This window comes from Stegastes partitus, unplaced genomic scaffold, assembly GCF_000690725.1.
Source record: "Stegastes partitus isolate 25-593 unplaced genomic scaffold, Stegastes_partitus-1.0.2 Scaffold737, whole genome shotgun sequence".
Classification (NCBI taxonomy): Eukaryota; Metazoa; Chordata; class Actinopteri; family Pomacentridae; genus Stegastes; species Stegastes partitus.
The window spans coordinates 224,737-248,447 of NW_007578468.1; the positions used below are offsets into that span (position 1 = coordinate 224,737).

Consider the following 23,711-nt stretch of genomic DNA (forward strand, 5'->3'; position numbering starts at 1 on the left):
CTGAGAAGGGTTTAAACAAAGACGGACTAATGCGAGATGAAACAGGAAGTAGATGAGGCATGGCTGGTTGAAGTGAGAGCTGTCCCAATTTCTTGGGGACTTAGGTTGTAGGACCAGGAACACTGGTATGCATAGGCATCTATATATTGTCATGAAACAAGATATCAATGCTGTACTAAAAATAAGAAAACAAAAAAATGCAGAAGAGTCTTCATTCAGTCAGTCATTTCTCAATGGACTCAGCCATTCTAGCTCCAACTACTATGAGAAGGGGATTCTAATACAAACTTGACTTCACTTGTCTTGTTATAGCACTTGCCATGATGTGCTCCAATAAACATGAGATGAATCTGTGTTCCCATCAACTTTCTCTAGTGATTATGGGTTTGGGATATATATAACCTTAAAACTGCTTTCCAAGTGAGATGTTGTTTTAACTGTAAAAATACAAAAAAATCCCAGATCTGACAACATATGAAATTGTCAAAATACAGCCAAAATATTTTACAGGTCTTAGTTTCCTGAATTTCTAAAGTTTTTTCTGATTTCTGTCTGAACTGACACAGCAGTAGTTGTTGTACTATTGTCAGAAGAATGTCTGTAGTAGCAAGCTTTTGGCACTGTAAACTGGTAAGAGTTCTCAAGGTCTGTCAGATCACAGCTGACACTTGACATCCTCCATGTAAAATTAGGCTTTTTTTGTATACTACTAGAGCTGACAGAAGAAACCTGAGCACAGACCCTTGTGGCATCTGAGAGGAGCAGCACATGTAGAAGGCCTGGATAACAGCACTGAGTCGATTGGCTGTCATGGAGATGACATCCTCTCCGTCAGCATATGTCTCTGCCTCCATGACGATGTGATGGTCCAGCAAGGAGGGAAGCTTTGGTGTGGCAGCAGAGTGGTCAGACTCACGCTGTTTAAAAAGCAGAGAGGCTATCTCACTGCTGGAGGAGGAAGAAGATGGGTTCTTCCTGTTCCTGTCCAGCTCTGTGGAGATGAGCACCAGCCACTCGTCCAGGGAGTGCCACAGCAACTCCAATGGCTGCAGAGAAACAAACAGGAGTCAACCTTGAAGTGTTACCTGGATAAGTTATGACACTACTAATGATCAGTGTTAGGAATGATATCAGAACTTTTAAAATCCTTATTTCAGTTGAATTTGTACAGGGGTCGATTACCCACGTTACAAAGACACATATTTCTATGTGATTCAAAAAACGGATTTGGGTTTTATTTCACAAGGTTAAGCTATCTCTGATCTTTTTAGATTATTCTTGCCTCCACAGAATGAGGGCGAATGGAACTATTTGCTAAGTTGCAAACAGCAAAAAATGACACATGAAAAAAAACATTAATGGCACCATGTCTTTTCAGATACAATGTCCTGGTCTCTCTACAAAATCCACATTTTGTAGACTGTAAGTAATTGGAACTATTTTTGAATAAAATTCTTTATCTTTACTTTATTTGGATGGTGGCCAAAAAAACTGATCTATCTGCATGACTGGACATGATTTTTCTTGGGTGAAGTAGAATGGGCAGAAATGTGAGTTTTTATACTGCAGGTGCTGATGGAGTTCACGATCTTCCTTAGTGACCCGGATGTGTGGTACAGTGTGACAGAATCTGAATATGATTTGTGAAAACTGAATGTAGTGTTGAATTTTCAGTCAGGATTGAATACAATTTGAGAAAAACAGAATTAATTTTAACTATTCGATTGACTTTAGGGCTGCATGGTGGAACGGTGGTTAGCGGTGTGTGTGTGTGTGTGTGTGTGTACATATATATACACAGTGGGGAAAAGAAGTATTTGAACCCTCTGTGATTTTGCAAGTTCTCCCACTTAGAAATCATGGAGGAGTCTGAAACTTTCATCGTAGGTGCATGTCCACTGTGAGAGACATAATCTAAAAAAAAAAAAAGGAAATCACAATGTATGATTTTTTAATAATTTATTTGTATGTTACTGCTGCAAATAAGTATTTGAACCCCCGCCAATCAGCAAAAATTCCGGCCCTAAAAGACCTGTTAATTGCCTCTAGAAAGTCCACCTCCACTCCACTTATTATTCTAGATTAGACACATCTGTTTGAGGTCGCTAGCTGCATAAAGACAGCTGTCCACCCCACACAATCAGTAAGTCTCCAACTTCTAACATGTCTAAGACCAAAGAGCTGTCCAAAGACACCAGAGACAAAATTGTAGACCTCCACAAGGCTGGAAAGGGCTACAGGGCAATTGTCAAGCAGCTTGATGAAAAAAAATCAACTGTTGGAGCAATTATTAGAAAATGGAAGAAGCTAAACATGACTGTCAACCTCCCTCGGACTGGGGCTCCATGCAAGATCTCACCTCGTGGCTTATTAATGATCCTACGAAAGGTGAGGAATCAGCCCAGAACTACACGGGAGGAGCTGGTCAATGACCTGAAGAGAGCTGGCACCACTGTTTCCAAGGTTACTGTGGGTAATACACTAAGACGTCATGGCTTAAAGTCATGCATGGCACGGAAGGTTCCCCTGCTTAAAGCAGCACACATCCAGGCCCGTCTTAAGTTTGCCCATGACCATTTGGATGATCCAGAGGAGTCATGGGAGAAAGTTATGTGGTCAGATGAGACCAAAATAGAACTTTTCGGTCTTAATTCCACTCGCCGTGTTTGGAGGGAAAAGAATGCTGAGTACCATCCCAATAACACCATCCCTACTGTGAAGCATGCGGGTGGAAGCATAATGCTTTGGGGGTGTTTTTCTGCACATGGAACAGGACGACTGCACTGTATTAAGGAGAGGATGACTGGGGCCATTTATTGCAAGATTTTGGGGAACCCATCAGTCAGAGCATTGAAGATGGGTCGTGTCTGGGTCTTCCAACATGACAATGACCCAAAGCACACAGCCAGGATAACCAAGGAGTGGCTCTGTAAGAAGCATATCAAGGTTCTGGAATGGCCAAGCCAGTCTCCAGACCTAAACCCAATAGAAAATCTTTGGAGGGAGCTCAAACTCCGTGTTTCTCAGCGACAGCCCAGAAAGCTGGCTGATCTAGAGAAGATCTGTGTGGAGGAATGGGCCCAAATCCCTGCTGCAGTGTGTGCAAACCTGGTGAAAACTACAGGAAAAGTTTGACCTCTGTGATTGCAAACAAAGGCTACTGTACCAAATATTAACATTGATTTTCACAGGGGTTCAAATACTTATTTTCAGCAGTACCATACAAATAAATTACTACAAAATCATACATTGTGATTTCTGGATATTTTTTTTTTTAGATTATGTGTCTCACAGTGGACATGCACTGACGATGAAAGTTTCAGACCCCTCCATGATTTCTAAGTGGGAGAACTTGCAAAATCGCAGGGGGTTCAAATACTTCTTTTCCCCACTGTACATACATATATAGTCGTGAAAATTTTTTTTCACTTGTGAAGATTTGGTGAAGTTTTCAATGCCTATTATAGAGCAATTGAAACACATGCATCTTTGTCACAAAAAAAAAATCATGCATTTTGATTCTTTCATAGATTTATTATAGGTCTTCTGGGAATAAGACAAAATCTGCTGGGTCGAAGATATACAACTTGAACCATTAGTTTTAGTAATACAAAAATTTATGTTAATCAAATGTTGTTAGTGCATGACCTTTTACCTTCTTGTGAGTGACTACATCGGCTAACTTCTCTGACTGAAATAGAGTCCATTTGATACACTCATTAGACTCTGCTACAAACACTGCAGTGGGAAAGTTCAAGGAGTCGAGTACAGATCTGAAAAGTCAAATCGTCGACAAGTCAGACAAGTCAGGAAAATCACTTAGAGCCATTTCAAAGATGCTTCAGGTCCCAAAATCAACTGTGCAAACAACTGATTTATAAAGTGCATGGCACAGTTGTGCCATTGCCATAATCAGGACAAAAATGCAAGCTATTACCTGCTGCTGAGAGACAATTGGTCAGGATGGCCAAGAGCCAACCAAGAATCACTAAAAAGCAGGTTTGCAATGAATTAGAAGCTGCTGAAACACGTGTCAGTGTCCACAGTCAAGGGTGTTCTACATGGCCATAGGCTGAGAGGCTGCACTGCAGGAAAGATGCCCTTTTGACAGAAATGGCACCATTAAGCTAAAATGAAGTTTGCAACTGATCACAAGGAGGAAGAAAAGTCCTTCTGGAGGAATGTTCTGTGCTCAGATGATACAAAAATTGAGCTGTTTGGCCACAATGACCAACAATGTGTTTGGTGGGGGAAGGCGAAGCCCTTAACCCCAAGAATACCAAACCCTCTGTCAGGCATGGTGGTTTTAGTATGATGCTGTCAGGCTGTTTTGCTGCTAGTGGAACTGGTGCTTTACACAAAGTAAACGGAGTAATGAAAAAGGAGTAATACCTCCACATTCTTCAGGGGAAAAAATAAAAATCATCAGCCAGAAGGCTGGGCCTTGGATGTAAGAGTCGTAAAGAAACAAACATGAAAAGTGGTAAAGAAATGGCTAGATTAAGCTAGAATTAAGGTTTCAGACTGGTCCCAAAGCCCTGACAAGAATCTGCATACTGCACTGAACAAAAAAAAAAGATAGATACAACATACAAAGACAAAACCAGAAGCTTGCGGATGCCTACCAAATTAAAGCAAAAATTGCCATTTAACAAAATATTAGAATTGTATGTATATTTTTGACCCAGCAGATTTTTTCATAGACATAGGCTGCACGGTGGCTCGGTTGTTAGCACCGTCGCCTCGCAGCTCGGAGATACCCAGTTCGCATCCCAGTTAGGACGCCGGAGATCTTCCTGTGTGGAGTTTGCATGTTCTCCCTGTGCAGCGTGGCCTCTCTCTGCATTCTCCAGCTTCCTCCCACAGTCCAAAAACATGTTGAGGTTATTTGGTGATTCTAAATTGTACCGTACATGTGAACGTGAGTGCATGTTTGTCTCTCTGTGTAGCCCTGCAATAGACTGGTGACCTGTCCAAGGTGTCAGCTCCTGAGTGTGCTGGGATAGATTGGTGTATGCACATAGACTGTATAAAAGATGGACGTAGCAATCGGCCCTGAAAAATGAAGCCAACCTGGAAGTGTCAAAAACCTGCAATATCACCACGTCCGCTAGTTACTAGCTCCAAAAAGCCCTGGCTCCCATAGACTTGAATTGGAAAAGAAGTGATCACAGATCATAAAATACCGCATTCCTACAGCTCAGGATTTTTTTCTTATTAGTTTTCGTAGTCAATCATCATCATCTGAAAATAAATCAATATTGAAATTTTTAAAAATCGTCAAAATTTTGCAGGGCAAGGGGTGTAGCTGGCTTGATTGACAGTCGGCAGCGACGATGCAGACGAAGCGAGCAGAAGGCGGTAAATGTGGGCGGGCAGAGAGGGCCTGCCTCTCAATCCGTCTGACCAATCACTGCTCCTATGGCTCCGCCCCCTCTGACTATTTTTGCGTCACTGGCTCCAAAAATCCACGATGTCAACCAGGAAGTAGCAGAAACTAACGGATGACGTCACGGTCGCTACGTCCATCTTTTATTCAGTCTATGTGTATACATAATGGATGGATGGAGATTTTGCCATATTTCCAGAAGACCTGTACTAACTCTATGAAAGAACCAAATGTATGATTATTTTTGTGAGAAAGATGTATGTGTTTTAATCATTCCATCATACAAAATTAAGAGTTATAGGAGTCCCTGGAAACTCAAGATTGCCATGGTATTTATGGTCTATACAAGTGTATCTAGGCTTTTGTTCACAATTGTAGTTCTCGACATACAAAATTACATATATTGAAAAAATTTAACTACATATTCGACCTTATTCCATGTCAAACTATTTTATTTTCATACCACAACCCTAACTCTGTCTAACAACAAACATCAAACGTCAGTATCTATAATTTTTAAATTAAACTTTAAATATCAGAGTAAATCAGTCAGATTATTAATTAGTGGGTGATCAAATTGAAAGGCCCTGCTATCATGCATGGAATTAGAATTAACTACAAATAATAGAAAGATATCCATGGCTCACATCTAAGACAGCACACCTTATCCAGGAACATTCATCTTGACATCTTGTGCTATCTCAGACTGTCTCACACACATCTGTAACCAATGGAATCAATTCGTATTGTGCTTTTTAAGTTGAAAGGACAAAAAGTGAAGCCAATATGATCATGTGTCATGATCAGTATGGCTGTATTGTGGTTTTTGATACTAGGGACTTGAGAAAATCCAAAAATGTAGAAACCTACAAAAGAGCAACCACATTAAATGTTTTATATTTTGTGCACATCTTTGACCTACCAAACTAATGCATAGTGATACTTGTTTAAAGTACTGTCGAAGCAGTGTACCTGGTGTTTTGTGTTTGCTAAATGTTTCTTTTTCTTTTCTTTTTTTTTTTTGCATAAGCTTTCCCCAGAATGAAGCTATAACCAATTCATTCAGGTTTAATAAACAATTTGGTTCAGGAGGCACACAGATCCCAGTATACTGTACATACACCTACTAACCTTAAAGACCTGGCTGCGAGGTGTCTTGTTGCCATTGTAGCCCATGTCGTTGCCATTGTTAGGTGATGAAGGCCCCAGGCGAAACACATGGCAGAAAATACGAACAATTCTCAGCAGACTTTTCATCTGAGCTTCATAGTTGCTGGACAGGCTGACAGGGGACAGAGGAAAAACCTATCTTAGTAGTAATCAATTTTTAATAAAATTTCAGATAAGGCTCTTATGCTAAAAATTGCTTGGCAATTGTAAATAAGCAGAGCAGAGACATCCAGACAACATAGGTAAAACAGCAAAGCAACAGTGTGTACGGCAAGTCATCCATCACGTCAGTTCAAACTAAACTAAATTTCAGCTCCTATGTGATGAAAATTAAAAAAAAAAAAAAAGGACTACATTCATAACTTCTGAGTACCATTAATCTGAACTGTTGGTGTCCTGTTTTTAGGTGCAGTAAAGTTTTATTGTTATGGACATTTTAGATGTAGCCTAAGATTTGTAGAGCAAAAAGAATGAGAAAGGTGTGGTATGATTTTAACACAAACAGTTCAGGTACAGTTCAGAATTATGCCATGCAGGAAATGATGTGGATGTTACTAGATCCAACCTAGTAAGACTGCCTATACCTACACTGAAAAGGGACCAGGGTGCACATTAGGATATTAAGCTGATAGGTTCAACTGCTGTCAGATTATTAGAAATGAGTGCATTTCTGAAAGGGGTTTTTGTGTTGTAAATTTAGTTTTAAATAAATAAAACTAGCAGTATTTTCCCAATCAATGTACCCTCAAAAATCCACAATTACAATGTGAAAACATGTTTTTAAGACTCTATTGTGGGTTTATTAAAATTCGAAAACTGAAATCTCTCATTCACTAGTGTCGCTATGCCAGGCCATAGCCCATTCTGTTGAACATAATGGTCTTGCTGCACCACACTATCATTTATCTATAGGAGTGAAAGACTCTGGCTTGTTTGCATTTGTTTAAACCAATAACAGCTGTTGTGGGCGGAGCTTCAGTGCTTCTTCAAAAAAGTGTCAGTTGAAGTTGTTGTGGTGGAACATTTGCATTCAGGGAGAGGAGCACTGTGAATAAAATGGCTGCTCCACCAAAAAACTAGCAGAGCTATTTGTATTAGTAGGTATCAGTATCAGTTTCATAGTCAGTGCAGTAGATTGCAGCACAGAGCTTGTTGTTGTGGTTTGCCGTCTTGAAGAAAGTTGTAACACGCAGACTGCAGAATGGGGGAAGAATGTTTACTTATGTTGTGTTCACACCAGACACCAGTAAACTCGCTTCATTCACTCGTCCAAAACCGTGTCATTCGTGTGTCCGCCAGGAATTTCTGCCCGTTTCCTGCCAATTTCCAGTGTGATATCTTCAAACATGGCTGTGCTCAACAACATTGCTGCATTTTTTCTGCTGTGGAAGGCCCAGAAACAACGGAGATCCAGACGCCGCCATGTCTGGGTCCATCGAATCCTCCAGAGACGCACACAGTTCGGGGAATTCCACCACATTCTCCAAGGCCTGGGCCTGGATGACGGCTGCTTCCAGTGCTATTTTCGGCTGACCCAGACCCAGTTTGATGACCTGTTGGAGAGGATCAGTACCAGGATATCCCTCCAGGTTACCAGGATATGTCACCAGACAATCTCAACGCTGATTGGCCATCGTGGCGCGAATGCTCGCTTAAGTTCAAATGTTTCAGCTTGCGCAAATTATTTTTTTTGTTGTTGTTGTTGTTGTTGCGATGGCGCGGTGAGAGTGGCAGCCAGTTGCAGCGGCTCCTACCTACTTTCTGTGTTTTTAGCTATTTACTTTGGTTTCTCGTCTATCATTTTAATATTTTAATTTCACACAGCTGTACCACACTTGTGCGAGAACAGTGGAGATGCAGATGGCGTTTTTGCTTGTCTGTTCTTTGCTTTTCTTTGCAAGTTTTTGGGGTCCGTGTCTGGTGAGCCGTTGAGCCGTTGAGCCATGGCTCTATTGTTTTTACACTCATGAACGGCTGTTGGCGCTGAACCAGGCCAAGCCTCGTCGTGGGAGAGTCCGGACATCCCCAATGAGCTGGAGGAAGAGGGGATGCAGGGCAGAAGTGAAGCGTCGGGAGAAGAAAAGATGCTACAAGTCGTCCGTCCGTTCATCATCATGGGAAAAGTGAGGTCTCTCCCTAACAGGCAGGAAGAGCTAACAGCTAACAGCGCTGACCTGGCTGGAGTGGGAGTATCGGGAGTGCAGCCTTATGTTGTTCATGGAGTCATGGCTCAACAAACTCCCTCGCTCGTAACTTTGGATGGATTTCACCTGGTCAAAACGGACTGGAGCTTGAGGGAGAGTGGTAAGAAGAAAGGCGGGGGACTCGCCATGTATGTGAATGAGAGACGGTGTAATGCTGGGCACATTAGCGTTAATGAGCAGCGCTGCACGAAGGATGTTGAACTGCTGGCAGTTGGTTTGCGGCCATTTTACCTGCCGAGGGAGTTTTCGCACGTCTTGGCGATTGCAGTTTACATCCTCCCCCTTGGCTGCTGTGGCCTGTGAACTCATCCATAGTTCAGTGTCCCAGCTGCAAACATCACACCCTCAGTCTCTGATCATCATCTCAGGAGACTTTAATCATACATCGCTCTACCACTCTCCCCACATTCTGCCAGGATGTGGACTGCCCAACCGGAGACAGTGGTGCCTTGGACCTGCTGTTGCAGACACCAGGGATGCATATTACTTAATTATTGTTGTTTTTATTTCATTTATTTTTTTATGTTTTTTCTTTCTATGGTTTTGGATGCTGCCGTTTACAATAATTTCCTAGGTCTGGGATAAATAAAGTATATTCTATTCCATTCTATGAAGTGTCCAACACGAATTTGCATCATTCGCGCAAATAACCCACTCAATTTGTGTCATTTGTGCCATGCTATTCGTGCGATTCGCGCCGCAGGACATGCACTTGAGTCTAATCGCATCTTCACATCGACTTTACATATAAATCATTTGCACAAAAGATTTTACTTGCAAATTCATCTCGCTATTCGTGCATATTTGGACGCGTGTATGCGCAGAGTTTACTCTTCATTCGTGTAAATAATTCACGTCATTCGGGCGAGTAAACTTGCTCCATTCACGCGTCAAAAACTGTGTCATTTGCGCATCCACCAGGAATTTATGCCTGTTTCCTGCCATTTTCCAGTGTGCTTATTCTTCCTGCAGACGCCTCTGGATCCGGAGCTTCACATCCCTGACCTGCAGAAGTGTACGCGTGTCTAATCGCGTCTTCACATTGACTTGACATGTAAATCATTTGCGTGAATGATTTTACTTGCATCTGGTGTGAACACAACATAAAATTATTGGATATAGGCAGGTTCATACAGGTAATCTACAGTTGGTGAATCAGACTAGGGGCTTCATTGACCAAAAAGCCAAGTCCAGGCTACATCTAATAGGTAAAATGGTGATGGATGTAAAAAAAATTAATAAGAATGATTTTTTTTCGATCATAGCCTTTCAGGCAGTCATTTATGATGTGATTATTGCACATGGTAATATCAAAGAAAATTTTAAAAATTATAATAATAAAATAATAATAAAAAAAAATTATTAGTCAGCACAATAACGTGTGCAAAAAGGAAACAGGTCTGAATTCTTTAAGAAATTACTATATGCAACATAAAACAAATAAAAACTGTGACAAAATATGTGAAACTGACATGTATGATTTTACCTTAGAAGCTTGTGTCCATTTGTGGTAGCCACTTCACCAAGACTGGTCAAGATCCTCTGGTAATGACTGTCACTCTGCTGAGAGACATGCTCCAGAACCTGCCTGAGCTTCTCACAGATACAGAGAGACACAGAGACAGAGAGAGATGTATATATACACACACACACACACCAACTGAAATGTATACAGGAGGCTTCTCATTAAACTTACAAACAAACTGATCATACCATGTTCTCTTTAATATCATCATTCTGTGTCATTTGGATGAGGGTCTGGAACAGTCTGGTATGGTGCTGGATGAGAATTTCACAGGTCTCCCCATATCCACCCTAAACAAAAATACACAAACAGGAAGTGCACTTACACAACAAAACACAGAGGAAAATGTAAAATGAATGAAAGCCTAACTTGTGTTGCAATACTCACCTGCACACAGAGATCCAGAGGAGTGATTCCATTCTTGTCAGCAAGATATTTGGCACCTCGAGATAGCAGGATCTGTGCTGTGTCTCTTTGACCATGACTAAAGAATAACACAAGACAAGTTTAAGTTCCACTTCAGTAACATGCAAAGCTGAAGCTGAGCATGGGTATTTATGAAAATTTCAGTTCTTAATATTCTGTTATTCAGAAACATGTGAATTGGGAACTGCGAAAAAGCCTTGCTCTCATTTATAAAATTAAAAGAAGTACATCAGTAAATCTTTAATCTCTATAACTTAAGTTAAAGTGCAAAAAAGCTGAGATCACACTCTAAATCCCGAGCTTTATTATTACTGATGGCATCACCTGCAGGCAAAGTAAAGAGGTGTGGCTCCAGAGACATTTGGCCGGTTGATATCAGCTCCACTGTCGAGAAGACACAACACTGTCTGAGGAGACACATCATATACTTACATTACAAACTGGGCAAGTACATATGATTATATGATAAATACAAAACACAGAACAACAATTCCCAACAATGGAATATTTCTTTGCATTCCTTTGCAGTAATATTTGCATTCCTACCGAATACTTTTTCTTTTTAATATTTGCAGAGGAGGATGAAGTGCTGATGGCCAATTCATGCTTTCCTCACATGCAAAAGTATGCGTAACATAAGTTTTGTCATGGGGTTCAGAGGATCTCTGTTTGTACATGCTTTCATAGACTGAACCCAAACACAGTAGGAAGTCCTCATTTCTCCAGAAGTGCTATGCTATGTTTATGTTTCAGGAATAATCACCAAAACATTGCTACAGTGTCAGCTGCCGATTCCTTAGGTGTTTTTCTGTGTTTGATATGAAGGAAATCAAATGGTCAATGGGCTGTCTATTGACACATGAACAGAGTCACTTCCACAACCTGCTTTTTGGCCAGTGTACAAAGCTGCATCAACCATGAATTGGCCGTAACAGTAGTTACCCTAACTTACTGTGAGCACAAGATAGATGCACCCTATGCGGTGACGAGCTAATGCTATGTAAGCTAACCACAAGACAGCATGACTGCTACATTGTGACAAATTATTTATCAAATGAGAGTAACACCAACTAAATGCAGAGTTTCTACAGATGCAGTGAAATAACCAAATGTGTTGACTGAAGGATTGATCAAGCCAGAGGCCAAAATTTGTTGCAATGCTTTGCAGTTATAGCAGGACTAAAAATTGCATAGATATTTTGTAATTGCTTTACTGTTTTGTGTCCATTCTGACAGGCTACATGTAAGGCAGTCTGCCCCATGGCATCTTCCACATCAACATTGGACACATGCTGGACCAGATCATGAAGAAGCTCTGTTCGCCCATTTACTGCTAACCAGTGGATCTGCAGGAGGGAAAAATGTGAACAGTCACCATCCTGACTACACAAGTGAATTAACCACTAGTCACATAGGTAGCATACCGATGATGATTATAACAATCTAAGAAGTATCGTACAACATGAAGCCCAGAAAGAGAATTAAGAGTCAACTCACAGCAGTCAGTCCTTCATTGTTGCAGATATTGACATCAGCATTATATTCCAGTAGTTTGCCCATACACTTTTTCTGTCTGAGATAACAGTGATGGAAAGGGTTTAGTATCAGTGTCATTACACATACAGTTACTCTGTTTCATGTCATTTCACACAATGACTCAGTCATGACTATGTTGACAGTCCATTGACTACAAGTAACAACATTCAGAAAAAAAGTATAAAAAGCAGGCATTCAAAGATTGATCAACTTACATTCTCACCAAAGCAAACAGTTTGATGAGTTACATTTGGTTTCAGCTGTAGGTTTCAATGAGACAGACAGTCTGGGCTATTGAGGCCACTCAGCTCAGTTCTCATGTTGTGTCTATTGTTTGTCTTTATTATATACGTTATAAACTTTAATCTGCACCATAGTAACTAGTACAAAATGGAAATGGCTGACAGTAACATCTTATGCCATATTTCTCAAACAAGCCGATCAGCTGATGTTGAGTATGTCTGGTAGTATTCTTGTATTAGATGGATGTAATCTTGTCTTCTGGACAGTTTAACTGTTATGCTGTGACTTATAATGCTTCTCTGAGCAGAGCCAAGCTTGCTGTGCTTCTTTCTGGCCTGGCTGCTGATTCCTGGCAGATCTCAGAATACAGAGTGAGGAATCATAGCTGAGGGTTGTCTGAAATGCAACATATAACCAGAATTAACAAAAAAAGATTTTAACCCACAATTACCACTGGTTGTATTTCTAAAAGGGAGTTGAAGGCAACCTGAGGCATTTTTTGAAACTCAAATAGAGGTATGGAGCAGTTTTTATAAGTGGATTGTATTTTTGTTTGTCTTGTATACACGTACATGAAATGCAACAAAATGTAAGAAAGACAAACTGCAAGATTATAAATACATAGGATTTAAAATCAGTTTAAAAAACAGTGTTGCACTGATTATTGAGGTAGAAAATGCTGGTATGTATGTATTCTCATACCCATTCCTAGCAGCAAGGTGCAGAGGGGTACAGCCTGAGATGTCTTGGTAGTTTGGGTTGGCTCCTCTCTTCAGCAGCAGAACCAGACACTCCACCGACCCACAGCTGTACAAAGACCACACAGTACCACTTAGCGCCTGAGCAGCAGACACCAGTACATAAGCACACAAACTCAGTCTTACTGAATATGTGACAAAGCAGTGATGTCAATAACAAGATATATATATACATACATGTAAAATAATCATAATGCATTCGTTTTATATAGTGCTTTTTAAGAAACTCAAAGACGCTGTGCACAAAAAAACTCCAACAAAACAAAAAACAGGACAATAAAGTGTCAAGCGGGTCAAAATGGCGGCATAGGTAGTGGACACGTTACAGCTCACTCTGCTCCATTGAATTTATAAATCGCTCTAATTGATGGTTATACCACTGGAACTTCTAGACAAGTCATCCTACAAGTTATCTTACAGTTGTTCTGGGTTTGTACGTTATATTTATTTCGTTCACAACTTCGGAATGAGTACCAGAAAGGGCTTGAGGCGAGGAGATGAAGGCACGCCGGCGGGCACAACTGCGGACAACATTACGCAATCACAGCCTGTTGAGGGCACTCCACCTGCCTGGTTTCTTTCGGAGATGGATAAGGGCTTTTCCATGATATACGACATGGTCAAGGACCGCTTGAGTAAAATAAACAAGGCAGTGGAGAAAATACATAGCGAGCACTCAGCCATCAACAAAAAGTTGGCGGACCTCTAAACAAACGGAATACGAAGCAACCGCTGTGGATCTACGTACAGATATCGCCAACTCCAAGAAAGAGACGAAGGCCGCAATTGAAGAGCTCCGAGGAAAACTTGATGACATGGAAAAGTCTCTTGAAACTGAAAGGTGCCACCGTACCCTGCAACCCCGTCCAGCTGAGCATGATAGACCACGGGCGCTGGTCATTCGTCTGCGGTGTGCAGTGATACGGAGAAGATCCTCACGGCTGCCCGACACCAAAAAAAGTTGGAATACGGCAATTCTTCCATCATGATCTTCAGAGATATGTCAGAGATATGTTCACAGCGCTGTACAAATGGCGGAAAGCATTCACCAACCTGAAGAAATTACTGTAGGGACGTGACATAAAATGTAGCCTGCTCTACCCGGCAACATTGCGGATCCATTTGCCTGGAGGACGTCGATCCTTTACCTCTCCAAATTCAGCTGACATATCTGCGACAATATCATCCTGAATATTTTTGAGTTCGAGTCAGCATAGCAACAGACCCCTGGGCCCACGTTTCGCAACACCGGGACAGGGGCCGTCCGACTGACAGGTGCCGGCAAAGACATGCACAGGATCTTCTGTTTGGACAGACTATTATCATCCTACAGTGGACTACTCTTTGAATTTGGACACACTAATCCCTTAAGGTATGACCTTCTAAATATATTTTTTTTTTTAAAAAGAAAAAAGGAAAGAAAGAAGAAGAAGACCAAAGAGGGGTTCCTGCTGGACAATCTACAAATAATATTTTACTTTGGTATCGGCTATCAACTGTCTGGAAAACTGGGCAGCTGGGCCCTAACTGACTATAGAATATGAGGGATTTTTTTTCTCTCTTTCTCCCTCTCCTTTCTTTTTCTTTTCTCTCCCTTCTCCAGTGGTAAACTACTGTTTTTATACCCTTTGCAACTGGACACTTATATAGTGGGTAAAGATGTAAAGAAATTTGTTTCAACTATGTACAAAATGTTATTGAAGTTTTCTGTTTGTGGCCAAGTAGGGGCCAAGCTTAAATGGGAGCAAGACCTTGGAGTTGAATTTAAGGATGAACAATGGAAAGCAATCTGTCAAAAGAGTCAGACATTTTCTTTAACAGTTGTCATAGACTGCAACAATTTAGTTTGATTCATCGAGTATACTATACACCACAGCGCTTAAAAAAAATGAACCCAGACCTCTCGGCTTCATGCCCTCACTGCAAAGTGGAAACTGCGTCTCTTATCCTTATTTTTTGGTCATGCTCCCATTTGGATGAGTTTTGGAAAATTGTAACAAGTACCATTGAAAAAGTTATTGGTTCTGAGTTTGCTTTAAACCCAAGATTTGGACTACTTGGAGATGAGTCAATATTACCTTTATACTCTGAGAATAATATCAGATTTGCTGAAATGGCCTTGATAGCTGCTATTATGTGTATTGCATTGAAATGGAAAAGTGTTGCACCCTCATGCTTCAACATGTGGCTGAATGAAATCTCGTCTTATATCCCACCGGAAAAAATTATGTACAATTTGAAGAAGAACCCAAAAGCCTTTTTCAAGGTATGGGGCAATTTTCTTTCTTTTAATGAGGCGGACTGAACCCTTTTTTTTCTTCTTCTTCTTTCTTTTTTCTTTGTATTTACTTGTTTATTTTTCATTTGTCTGCTGATCTCTGTATGTATGTATACAGTGTACATATACATATATATATGTGTGTGTGTGTGTGCAGGTGCATATACATGCAGATGTTTGTGTAGATGTGTGTGTAGTTTAGTTGTTTATCTTGTTAAGTACACCCTTCCTGTTGATATGTGACAGGGTTGGGATGGCATTTTTGTCTTGAAATTCTACGTAAACATCCCTGAATTTATAAATAAATAAAAATATACAGGGAAAAAAAATAAAGTGTTTAGGTGGGATGGTATATATGTACACCTCTTACGGTCATTGTCTTGTTGGAACACCCTACTGCCTCCAAGTCCAAACCCAACTGTTGATTTTAGGTTTTCTTAAAGAATGTGAAGGTAACCCTCCTTCTTCATTATACCATTTACTTTGTGTAACGCACCAATTCTAATGGCATCAAAACAGCCCCAGGGGTTAAAGCGGTTGCAAGGTGGCTCGGGGGTTAGCACCATCACCTTGCAGCTAGGAGATCCCCCATTTCGCATTCCAGCTAGGCAAATTTTTAGTGCCTTCTGTGTGGAGTTTGCGTGTCCTCTCCGTGCAGCTTGGGTTCTCTCCGGGTTCTCCGGCTTCCTCCCACACAGTCCAAAAACATGCTAAGGTTAACTGCTGATTCTAAATTGTCTGTAGGTGTAAATGTGAGTGTGCTTGGTTGTCTGTCTCTAAGTGTAGCCCTGTGATAGACTGGCGACCTGTCTAGGGTGTCCCCTGCCTTCGCCCTAAGTCAGCTGGGATAGGCTCCAGCCCCCCCGCGACCCTAGTGAGGATTAAGCGGTGTATAGATAATGGATGGGGTTAAAGGTCTTACCTTCTCTCCACTTAACATATTGCCGGTCATTGTGGCCAAATTGCATTTTTTTCCCACGTCAACACAGAACTTCCATCCATAAGGCTTTTTCTTTGTCCACATGATTAGTAGCAAACTTCAGTCAAGTCTAAGGTGCTGCTTCTAGAAGATGGGCTTCCTTCTTGCATGGCAGCCTCTCAGCCCATGGCCATGTAAAGCATGCTTGACTATGGCACTAATACTTGTGTTTCAGGAGCTTCTAATTCATTGCAGACCTACTTTTAGTGATTCTTGGTTGACCATCCTAAGCTACTGCCTCTCAGCAGCAGGCAATAGCGTGCGTTATATTTCTGACTGTGGCAGGGACACAACTGTGCTATGCACTTTAAAATGATAAAAGACTGTTTGCTCAGTTAAGAAACTACTTAACAGGCATCTGAAACAGTGAATATGACATAGAACTCTTCCTTTCATTGTACTTGTGGTCCAAATTCATTATGTATTGTGCAGTGCAAATGATTTAAAAATACGTAATAGTCAATTTATGACTAAATGTGACAATTAATTGAGATACTGATAGGTATCTCAAGGAACTGCCGCACTAGGGACTGGCGTTAGGTGATAACGCCAATCCCTACTGCTTTTATGAAAAAGAAAAACAGAGTAAGTATTGTTATAAAATTACTTGGCAGCAATGTGCAGCAGACTTCTCTTGACCCGTCCGAAGGCGTAGTTTACATCAAACTTGGAGTTGAGCAGTAACTCTGACACTGACCTTTTAGAGACAGGATGGAAAGTGGAAAATCATTTCTTCTGGAGAGAACAATATCATGCCTCTGCAGTAGTAAAGTTGTGCACATAAAAGTAAAAACAAAACAAGTCTTGTTTCTACCTGCCAAAGTAGGTAAATATGCCATAATAAATGTATTTTAAAATGTATCTGACAACAGCACTATAGTAACATACTGTACACAGCCCATGTTGTACGGACAGGATGGATGCTTACCTATGCTGGTCAGCCATGACCATAGGCATCAGTGTGTACACAGCAGTTTCATTATCTATGGAGAGAAAAACAGGTAAGCAATAAAAGTACAACTTGATCCATTTACTAACTGATGGTTACTTCACTTCCGAATGTGTATGTACAGCTTTGGAAATTATTATCATTAGATCATCTGTTCAAAACATCTATACAACAAAAACTACCTGTTAACAGCCTTGTTTATTGGGAAACTGTACTATTTGTCAATGAACAGAAACTGAATGATACTGGTCAAGACAGATAAATGGACAAATAATCTATTTACTGCTTTAATATGAAGTGTTTTTGATTGAGCATCTGTGGAATCACACGCTAGAGGTTCCGATCAAAGTTTTCTTCTGCCGTGAAAATGATCTCTTGTTCAGTAGATTTATCAGTTTGACATGTTGTACTCCTATTCAGTAATGTAAGGTGAAAGGCAGTAATGTTTTCTGGCCGTTCTCCAAAGTGAACAGACTCCTCAACTAAGTCATCTACAAATTACACGAAGAAGTGGAAACAAACAGCTGAAACAAACTACAAACATCAGCCACTGACATTTGAAAAAAGGTAAGCAAACATTAATAGAACACTACTATTCTAAAACAGGTGATTTTGATATAATGTTAGCATTACTTTCAGTCAGATAGCTTTCATGTTGCTGTCAGAATGAATGACTTAGTTCCAGAATTAATGATGTATGTATGTTTCTAAATCTCTGACATCAACCCCTAGATGTTTGCATAAGAAATCCTTTAGATGTTTTCACAAGTAGCTAACAGGACTTGAGTGGTCAGCAAATTATCTACTGAAAACACTGCTGCTCTTCTTGGAAAGAGCAGTTGCGGTAATCCTAATGATAGGTGAGCATCACACACTTTTACATTAACCTTACCATAGACCAGAATAACACTTTAACCATGGTAACTGTACACAAAGATGGAGACTGCTGTAATCTCATAGTGTTCAGAAGATATGACAATTAGAAATGCAAAAAATAGATTAAAATGTCACTGAAATACTTTGAAGTTTTGTTAACAAAATCTTATAAAATCAAGTAACAAAATTTTGCAAAAACTAATTTTTGCAAAGACTTACACTAAATCAAAACCAGGTGCCAAAACTAACACTGGTTCTCTCGTATCCAAGAGTGGGGAATTTAACGCTGTCTTTAATGTAGTCAATTCAGGCAGTGCTCTGCCCAGTCTCCCTAATCTTTAAGTCTTGGGTGATTGCTCTGTTGACCAGTAGCTGGTGCTTAAGCCTTCTACTGTTGTTTCAATTGTTCTTCTGAGCTTTGCTCAAGCGCTGATTCATGTGCCTGCTCAGCTTAGCCTCCATGTGGTACTTCACACTACTGATGTAGTTTGAAAGTCTTGTACACCATTGGCAATTTTTAGTGGAAGTGGAAGTGTCCATGACCCAGACCATTCCAGCTCATCAGCAAAACAAAAGAGGTCATGGTATGATGTGAGCATGTATGGCTGCTTTTGTTCAATGTTACTGAGGTGTCTCCAGTGAATTTCTCACCCTCCAACTAGAGAAAACTGGAGACTACAACACAGACAAAGTCTGTTGTGTGTTGTCTCCAGTTTCTACATACATCATTAATTCTGGAACTAAGTCATTCATTCTGACAGCAACATGAAAGCTATCTGACTGAAAGCAGTGCTAACATTCAATTGAAATCACCTGTCTTCAACTCCCTGTTCTGATCCCTGGGAGATCCTTGTGAGCTTTCTGGCCACACCAACCAGAACCAGCAGTCAGAAAATTGGTTTATGTGCTGCTGTGTCAAACTCAACGGGGCTGCAAAGCAGAACAAGGATGCCATAAAGTCCACCTGCTATGAGATAGCCAACAACTATTGCCAGTTGCATTCCAAGAAAGTGGGGATGGAATCCATCCATGTGATGAGAGACTCACTACAGATACAGCTGAATGTTACAGAGCACCACCACAACAGCAACAGGGACACGCTTGGGTGAGCTAATAAGCAGCAACTGAACTGTCAGAAATACCATCTGTCATGGCAGGGTCAAAAGGAACCAACACTTTTGGTGAAAACTTCCAGATTAAAATCAGAATGAAAACAAGGAAGCAGCAAGTTCAAGCAGGGGTGGTTTGAAACAGTGCTTGTTAAAAAAAATAAAAAATAAATAAATGAGAAAAAAAAAACGACACTTTTGTTCGAACTGCGTGTCTATTACATTTAATAATGGATTACTAACCTGTCTTATTGCATGTTGCAATAAACAGAAAAAGCAATAAAAACACAAAAAATAAGCAGTAAAAACAGTGACCCCCACTGGCCAAATTTAAAAAGATATAATGTATCCTTGGAGATTCAGTAGAAAGCTATTGGACTTCTCTTTTTCGAGCTTGTAGATGGTTCATCTTTTTTTTTTTTTTTGAGCTTTTTACTTTCAAGTATCTCGTGTATGTCAATGCATGAACATGTCTAACAAGAAAAACAACACTATCCAAATATGTATTTGGTCATGGCAATATTATGCTGACATCATCCTAATGAACTTAATGCAGTGATGATTCTCAAAGAAATTTCACAAAACTACATGACAAGCTCCTCCAAACCCAGGTTTATGCCTACAAGTGGAGTCTGACAATGACAAATATATCCACAATAAGAAGTATTACCATTAGGCTATGTACCAATATTTTTGTTTCTGTGGTACAGCTTGCTATACCTGCTTAAAACTTCTGTGGTAAATTTATTCTAATGATCACTGTGGAAACTTTGTGATAGAATCAAAATAGATCAAAAGTGGTGAAGAAATGGGTATATCAGGCTAGAATGAAGGTTTTAGACTGGCATTCCAAAAGTCCTGGCTTAAAACCAATAAAGAATCTGAGGACTATGGTGAAGAAACAATTCTATATCAAAAAGCTAGCAAATGTACTTTAACTATAAGAATTTGGTCAAGAGGAGTGGTCACAGATACAACCAGAAGCATGCCAGAAGCTTGTGAACAGCTACCAAAAGCACCTAGTTGAGGTGAAATTGGCCAAGGGGCATCTAAGCACACGTTAGCATTGCTCCATATACATTTTTTAACCCAACAGATTTTGCCATATATCCAGAATAGCTAGAAAACAAAGAACTATAATGCATGGTTTGATTTTTGTGACAAAGACACATGGATTTCAATGATTCTATCAAATTGAGAGTTGTAGGAGTCATTGAAAAGTGTATGTAAACTTTTGTTCATGACTGTATATAAATTCATTAACTATAATGGTTAAGGTAAAAGGTCACTGTGTTTCTTAAGCCTACAAAGTGGTGTCTGAAAATGAAAAATGTGCCCATAATAATACATTTATTTTTCTTATATTTGGAGAACCATTTTGAAACTCCAGAACTTTGCTCTACTTCAATTCGGCTAGCTACCAAACATATAGTTGTTTTTGTGGTACAACTTTTCATACCTGTTTAGTTATTTCAAGTGAAGCAAAACTGTGTCAAGCAAACAGTGAATGTTACCTCATATTTTTTTGACTCAGTTAACCCATCATTTTGTGGAGTTTTCTTATTATTATTTTCAGTTTTAGTCAGAGTCATTAGTCCAGATTTTTAAACACCCCAGGTTTAGGGACTTATTTTTCCAAAATTTCTTGCTGGTACACATGCACCTAGACCAGATGCATGCATGTTGAGCATCTAGATATTCCCTGTGTCCTTTCTCCAGGTAGTATGTTTTTAACTTTGACAGCTCAGTTGGCTCTTTAAAATTGGAAATGACCATGTTTTGAAAGTTCAACTGACTAAAGTGTTCCTAATTGCACTGTGTTTTACATTGTTGGAGGAAGTAATTCTGTCTTAACCTCACTCGTCAAACAGTGACCATTAATTATGCTTTCGTTTGGTTGCAATGAATTTCTGCGTTTTCCTTTTGAAATTGGTAATTTGTAGTCTCTATAGATTAGCATTTATTCTTGTCGTTTACATCTAGTAGCAAAGCCACATTCTGCTAATACAAAATCTTTTTTAGGGTCCAATAACATTCTCAGCTACTTTGGTTTTCAATTAATTTTTGTTTACTCTTTCCTTTGTTGAGGACACTGTATATGATGGCTCTGATGTTGCATACTGTATGTACATCAGTTAATTGATATCTATAAGAATCAGGTTACCGTAATTGCATAAACCTGTACCGGCATATTTGTTCCTATATTCCCAGCGCCTGGTGTCACTGCAGTCAGGTAACTTTAGAAGACATTCGCTTATCGTACTGCAGACTACAAACACACTACAAAAAAACATATTTACACCTAGACGACACAGCAGTAACACGATTATTTTTGGATTCTTTAAAAACACCTAGCGTGAGTCCCCGCACTGTAAAGTCAGGCTGAATAACAAAACACTGAAACTGCCTCAGATTGCCTGCGCCTGTAGGCTCTACGGAAAAGCTGAGTCACTAAACTGAACACAAAGTGTTTCTTATTTACTAATGTAACACATGGCGGTGGCCTTACAAAACATCTCTAAACGTAACAGAGGCCGCAGCGGATTGCTGTGCCACAGTTTACCACGTGAGCAAAACTGTTTAAACGCGTGTAAGCTCACGCTGTTATAACGAATGCCTTTAAGATCCTGCATCGTTACCTTCCGGGAGTTCCACGGTCCTGGCCCGGCGGAGGGAACGGGTCAGCCGGTTGAGCTGTACGTTAAGCTGCTCCATCGCCCGTTCCATCATAGGTGAAGGGTCCACACGGATAAGGAACAAAGCCTTGTCGTCTCGTTTATTTATTCCTTGTGGGGTTGTGTCGTTCCTGGGCGTTGTCCATCGGTGTTAGCTCACGAGAAACCGTTTCCTGGCAGACAAGCCGATTCATACACTGTTGTTGCTCTGCTTCCACTACAGAGTGTAAGAATGATGTCGCGCCACCGTGACGTCAGTCGTTGATTTCTAAAGTGATGCGTTTGCTACTTCCTGGTCGCCATCTTGGATTTTTTCAAAGCAAGAAAATAGTTTGAAGAAGAACAGCAGCCGATCGACTGTCATAATGACATATAAAATGCACTTCGCTTCGAGAAAAGTATGCTCATTAAAATTGTCCATGTATTTACAATTATTTAGTTTCAAGTTGGGCAAATCCGATAGAGGAATGCCTTATTTCATTCTTTTCCAACTAATTTTTGGTCTCACACCTGTCTGAGTAAACGCACCCAAGGCTGGCCTGTATGTTAGCCTGTGAGGTGTTTTGGGAGCATTGGTAAACAACGACTAACAATAAGCAGATGATCAGCAAGTAAAGAACTACGTAGTTTATAAGAATGACAGGAGAATAAGAGTGTTGCCAAAATGTATACATTTTCAAATTAAAATATTTTACAATTATCAAGTCTGGAATCTCTGACAATCTTTACATTAAAACTATTTTTTGCAAACCTTTTGCAAGGGTTTGGGTCTGCTTTGCTTCTACAGGACCTGGACGACTTCTCACAATTGATGGAGCCATGGATTCTGCTCTCTATCAGATAATCATCCTGGAGAATATCCGCCACAGTTCATGACCTGAAGCTGAAGCATTAATGGGTTATGCAGCATGACAATGACCAAGAGCACATGAGCAAGTCCACATCTGAATGGCTCAAAAAGAACCACATTAAGGTTTTGGAATGACAGAGTCAAAGTCCGGACTTCATCCCAGCTGAGATTCTGTGGCAAGACCAAAAAAGGGCAGTTAATGCTTGAAGACAATGTAATGTGGCCAAATTAAAACTATTCAGAAACAAGTGGGACCAAATTCCTCCAAATTCCATGTAAAAGACTCATCACAAGCAAGCAAACTTTTAACTGCAGTTGTTGCCAAGGATTGCCTAACAAATTATTAGGTTTAGGGGAACAGTTACTTTTTCAAAGGGGTGATATAGATTTTCAATAAAACATTATTTAAAAACTGTATTTTGTTTTTGTTTTGTGGGTTATCTCTGTCTAATACTAAATAAACAGAAATATTAGTTTGATGATCTGGAACATTTAAATGTGAGAAATGTGCAAAAATAAATAACATCAGGAAGGGTCAAGTACATTTTCACAGCACTGTATGTGATTGCAGCTGAAGTTAGCCTGTGTAAATAACATTAGACTGTGTGCAACCTCTGATGGTAAAACATTTTCTAACATGATATTATAAATTTGTTCTGTAAATCTCAGGTTCTGTTTCTTAACTTCGTGAGTGTTAACAGTGAAAGTGAGATGCAAAATGGGGTTTGTAAGCATCCTAAATTA

General features: G+C 40.1%; 1 protein-coding gene across 2 annotated transcripts in view; it reads right to left on the reverse strand.

The window, feature by feature from the left end:
- Nucleotides 1-22,340, reverse strand: part of hace1 (HECT domain and ankyrin repeat containing E3 ubiquitin protein ligase 1) — a 39,922-nt gene extending 17,582 nt beyond the window's left edge. The window contains exons 1-12 of one of the 2 annotated variants that reach the window (XM_008291340.1): nucleotides 22,082-22,340; nucleotides 17,437-17,491; nucleotides 17,116-17,205; nucleotides 13,196-13,300; nucleotides 12,212-12,287; nucleotides 11,929-12,060; nucleotides 11,039-11,121; nucleotides 10,676-10,772; nucleotides 10,477-10,578; nucleotides 10,250-10,356; nucleotides 6,521-6,671; nucleotides 742-1,046 (exon numbers count right to left, since the gene is read on the reverse strand). In XM_008291340.1, coding sequence (XP_008289562.1) covers nucleotides 742-1,046; nucleotides 6,521-6,671; nucleotides 10,250-10,356; nucleotides 10,477-10,578; nucleotides 10,676-10,772; nucleotides 11,039-11,121; nucleotides 11,929-12,060; nucleotides 12,212-12,287; nucleotides 13,196-13,300; nucleotides 17,116-17,205; nucleotides 17,437-17,491; nucleotides 22,082-22,172 — 1,394 coding nt within the window. In that variant the 5' untranslated portion in view covers nucleotides 22,173-22,340. The remainder of the gene's footprint in view (nucleotides 1-741; nucleotides 1,047-6,520; nucleotides 6,672-10,249; nucleotides 10,357-10,476; nucleotides 10,579-10,675; nucleotides 10,773-11,038; nucleotides 11,122-11,928; nucleotides 12,061-12,211; nucleotides 12,288-13,195; nucleotides 13,301-17,115; nucleotides 17,206-17,436; nucleotides 17,492-22,081) is intronic. The other variant, XM_008291339.1, reaches the window with a different exon arrangement.
- Between the last annotated feature and the right edge of the window lie 1,371 nt (nucleotides 22,341-23,711).